Below are 4,539 nucleotides of genomic sequence, written 5' to 3' on the forward strand. Positions count from 1 at the left end.
GACGATGATGATGATGAAGATGAAGGTTCATCTCTTTCTTAGGACTGACACCCATGAAGAGAAACACATCACCTTGCGTGCACAGTGCCACAGAGACAACAAGTGCATGCTAGTGTTTTAGGTTCTTTTCAGAGTGAGGTTACTCACAACTCACAAGATTCCCCTCGTGGACCCTCCTTCAAGGGTTTATCACTCCATGTGTGATGCTGCCATCTTCTGCTCTCACAACCCTCTCTTACAATGCAAAATGTAGGGTCACTGTCCCAACTATTTAACCCTTCTTTAATATATTCTAATTTAATCACTCCTCTCTTTTTTTTCACCGCCAACAACCCTTCAATTCCTTTATTTTCGAACCCTCTTTTTTCATCTCTTACAAATCAAACGGGGCAATTAATTCACCAAAACTCATCAACTACTCTGCATCTTCGTAATTTTGTTCCTAAGTGTAAATACAATAAATCTAATATTAATATTTCTCTTGTTGCTTATAAATCTCAAAAGTAATTAAATGATACTCATTATTGTTTAATGATAACAAAATATTATATGTTTTTTCAGATTAATTAGTAATGTGACAGGTCTAAATGCATGTCACGTAATTAATAAATAATGATAAAGACTAATGTTCTTACGTCTTAATGCATGTCACATAATTAATAAATAATGATAAAGACTAATTAAAGGAATAATGTTGAAGATGTATTTAATTAATATATATTAAAAATATTTGAGTAGAGTACCCTCTACTGGTGCAAAAATTTATGTGTACCAAAATATAGGGATTACAAAAAATAGAGAAATAAGCTAAAATAAGAAAAACATAGGAGAGAAAAGTCAATGGCAGTGATATGAAGAGTAAGAAGATGTCAAAACTGAAAACACAGAGAAAAAGACAAAACCGGAATTAATCTCCTCCCATTTACAGCACCAGGAACGTAAGAAAAAAAGATGATGAAGATAAAAGAAAAATACAACCTTAATTAAGGTCTCTCTCTTCTTTATTGGTCTCTATCTTAAATTCCTCTCTGATCGGACTTATTTATTATCCCAAAAAATAAACAAATTTTATGAAACAGAAAAGAAAGAAAAGAGAAAAACATATAATCTTACTGACTATATGCTACAACAAAGTACCAACCAAACCTCATCTTCCACAGGTCGATACCCATGCCATGTGTAACTTCACCGTACGTGAATATTCAAATTCTTTCTCCACAACAATGGCCACCACCACCTCCTCCGACAACCCCTGCACTCTCTATGACCTACCACCACCACCTTCTTTCATCACACTATTCTGTTGATGCCGCAACTGAACCACCACTCGTTTTGTTCGCCACTATCTCATATTTCCCACCACCACCACCACCTTCTTCATCCTCTTCATCATCTTCTTCGTCCTCTCCCTCTCCCTCTCCCTCTCTCTCTTCCTCGTACTCATCCTCTTCGTTCTCCACGTCCTCCATTCTGATGTCCCTATCCCTCATCGTTTCCTCCTGAGGTGGCCATTGCTGCTCCGGCCGCACCATCAGCGGTGCCACCGTGCTTTCCGGCTTCACCGCCGCCGCCACGCCCTCCACCTTCCCCTTCTCCCTGTACAGCGCGTCCAGCTGGTGGAAGTAAGGGCACGTTTTTGAATCTTCCGGTCTCCGCTTGTTGCTTTCCTTCACCTTCTTGAAATACTTGTTGATGTTCTCCCACTTCTCTTTGCACCTTTTCGCGTTTCGGTTGTACCCGAGCTTCCTCATTGAGGATGAGATCTCCTCCCAGAGAGGACCCTTTGGTCCGTTCTCCTGATACTTTGCATCCAGGTTCGTTCGAAGCTTTATCAATGCCTGAACCTCCACCTTTGGCCACCTTGAGGAACTCGATGGCGTGAAATTATCCCTACTATTATTGTTGTTGTTGTTGTTGTCAACTTTCACTATCTCCATGTTGGTCACTTGTGAGACCACTGGAAACACCACTGGCTGTGGAACAACCGCGGGCAGTGGTTGTTGCACGGGAGACGGCGCTACACTAGACGGTGGTAGTTGTTGCAGTGGTGGTTGAGGTTGTTGCTGTGATGGTTGTTGTACGAGGTTGATGGTGTTCAATGCTTGACCGAGGTTTTGTTGTTCGGCTACCTTTTGAAGGAATGACATGACGGCAGCGTCTTTGGCTGCGGCTATGGATCTTTCCTGTGCGAGGATTTCTCTTTCTCTATTGATTCTTTGCATCTCTTGGACCCTCCACGCTTCTTCTCTTGCTATTCTTTCGTGTTCTCGTTTCTCTATGGCTTCGAGGAACTTCTTTTGTAGATCCTCTTGTTTCTGGATGACTTCCTTCATGAGTCTCTCGAAGAAGTCCTTCCACTTGCGCTTTCTCTTGCGCCTACCTTCCAATGTTTCGTCGGAGGAGGTGGAGGAGGAGCTAGAATTGGAGAAGGTGTCGGTGGGGAGCGAGGGGAAAGAGGGTGGTGGGGTTGTGTTGGTGGTAGGGTTTGTTGGAGGGAAAGAAGGAGTTGAGAGATGTATTGATGGGGTAGTGAGCATGGGCTGGGGTATGGTTATGGGGAGTGTTGTTGTTGATGGAACAGTGATATGGGGGACAGTACTGGTGAGAGTGGTGTTGGACAGTATTGGCTGCATTGGCACTGTTGTTATTGTGGTTGGAATTGGAAGTGGCAACGATGAAGCAGTTGTTGCTGCTGTTGCAATTGGTAGTGACACTGATGCAGCTGTTGCTGCAATTACTCTTGATGGCGCTGATTGTGGTGGTTTTGGTGATGGGTTGGGAGAGTGGGGTGTTGGAGTGTGATTCTCAAGGGCTTGTAGTTGATCGAAGAAACGATATGTTTTTCCATCTTGCTTCCCACTTCGACCTTCTTTGGTTCTCTTGTGGTACTTGTACACGTTCTCGAATTTCTCTTTGCACTTCTTGGAACTTCTGTGATACCCAAGCTCTGCCATTTTCCTGACGCACCAAGAGAAGACAAAATGAAAAAAAAAAAAAAAAGGGAGAGAGAGAGAGAGAGAGAGAGAGAGAGAGAGAGAGAGTAGAGTAGAGTAGAGTTTCTCTGGGTTTATCTTATCTCATCAAATTGAGCTAGATGACAAAGGGTAAAAGGCAATGGAAGCGTGATATTAACATAAAATAAAAAGGAGATGAAGTAATGAAGCAGTGGAAGTGATGGAAGGGAAAGAAAGTAAGTGAAAGAGAGATGGGAGAAAATGCGAAAGTTGGACGTAATCGATGTTTTGAGTAACAAAATGGCATGAAGTGATGAACAGACATGTCTCCCATGAGAAACACATGAACCCAAGTTAGAAGATTTGACAGATAATCTTCTTCCTTAATTTCCCGTAGGAGTTGGTAAGCGAAATAAAGGGGGAAGAAAAATCTCGCTTTTCATAACTCAATTCAAGTCGGTAACTTATTTGGAAAATAGGACATGAACCAAAGTGAATGTCAGAAAAGCAAATCACACCCAAATCATGTAGACTGCACATCTAAATTCTTTTGTAATTATTTTATGCTCAAACTCCGAAAGAAAAAAATAAAAGGGGGGGACGAATTTAAGCCAAAGAAAATAAAAAACACACGAAAGGAGCTGGAAAAGGAAGGAAAATCCAAACGATGGAAAGAGAGAGAGAGGGGAAAGATGGAATTGGAATTGAAGGCAGTGGAAGACTGAATACATTTTGGAGAATAAAACTGAAAAGCAAAGCAGAATTGAATTCTCAGATCTCCAGACCTCATTAATCTATTTTTCCAGCAGCTCAAAAATTGACATCAATTGAAGTGAAGAAGTGAAGTGATGAATTGAATGAGAAGATGCAAACTAAAAAGAAAAGAAGAAAAAGGTGATATATATAATAAAAACGAAAGATTAATATAATTGAGTTGGAGTGGTGACGCACCTGGATACTTCTTCCCACAAAGGACCCTTAACACTTGCATCTCGAAACGCCACGTCCATATCCGACCGTATCCTTAACAGCGCCAAAGTCTCTTGTCGGGGCCACCGGTTACCACCGAAGCTACGTTCTCCCTCTTCGATTCTACCCCTTTCGTCGTCCCCTGAATTTGATCCAACTCCGCCACCGCCTCCGCTCGCTGCCACCGCCCGCTCATGCGTCACCCCGGCCACTGCATCGGCGGAGGCGCCACCTTCCCCGCCGCCACTTCCGCCTCCCGCTCCCAACACAGCTGAGTCCCCGAGCATAGTCTCTTTTGGGTCTCTCTCCCTCTTTTCCAAAACAGCACCGCAGCAATTACAGCAGCTTAGACGAGGAGAAAAATTAAAAATATAAACAGAGCTAAAAGGGTGGTGAATTCTTTCAAAAATTTTGATGGCTTTTTATTTTATGTAATAATAATATTATTATTATTATTATTATTATTATCATTATAATGTATATAGGTGTATATATACATACATACCAAACCGCTATCTCTCTCTCTTTCCCTTTCTTCCCGGGTGAATTTGTTTATTTATTTTTTCATTTTATCATCTCTATAATAACACTCGGAATAATTAATTGCAATAAGAAT

At 41.7% G+C, this 4,539-nt stretch overlaps 1 protein-coding gene across 1 annotated transcript; it reads right to left on the reverse strand.

The window, feature by feature from the left end:
• Nucleotides 1–889: 889 nt before the first annotated feature.
• On the reverse strand, nucleotides 890–4,327 carry LOC114191520 (trihelix transcription factor GT-2-like). The gene is made up of 2 exons (XM_028080731.1): nucleotides 3,906–4,327; nucleotides 890–2,958 (listed from the first exon to the last, which is right to left on the reverse strand). The coding sequence occupies exons 1-2, from the start codon at nucleotides 4,208–4,210 to the stop codon at nucleotides 1,296–1,298; spliced, it is 1,968 nt and encodes a 655-aa protein (XP_027936532.1). The 5' UTR covers nucleotides 4,211–4,327; the 3' UTR covers nucleotides 890–1,295.
• Between the last annotated feature and the right edge of the window lie 212 nt (nucleotides 4,328–4,539).

The sequence above is a fragment of the Vigna unguiculata genome, chromosome 7, assembly GCF_004118075.2.
Source record: "Vigna unguiculata cultivar IT97K-499-35 chromosome 7, ASM411807v1, whole genome shotgun sequence".
NCBI classification, from domain to species: domain Eukaryota; kingdom Viridiplantae; phylum Streptophyta; class Magnoliopsida; order Fabales; family Fabaceae; genus Vigna; species Vigna unguiculata.

Excerpts from the sequence above, each read along its gene's own strand:
- LOC114191520 (XM_028080731.1), bottom strand. The coding sequence starts at position 4,210 with ATGCTCGGGGACTCAGCTGTGTTGGGAGCGGGAGGCGGAAGTGGCGGC. Across the intron at positions 2,959-3,905 it reads TTGTGGGAAGAAGTATCCAG|GAAAATGGCAGAGCTTGGGT; the intron begins GTGCGTCACCAC and ends TTGGTGCGTCAG.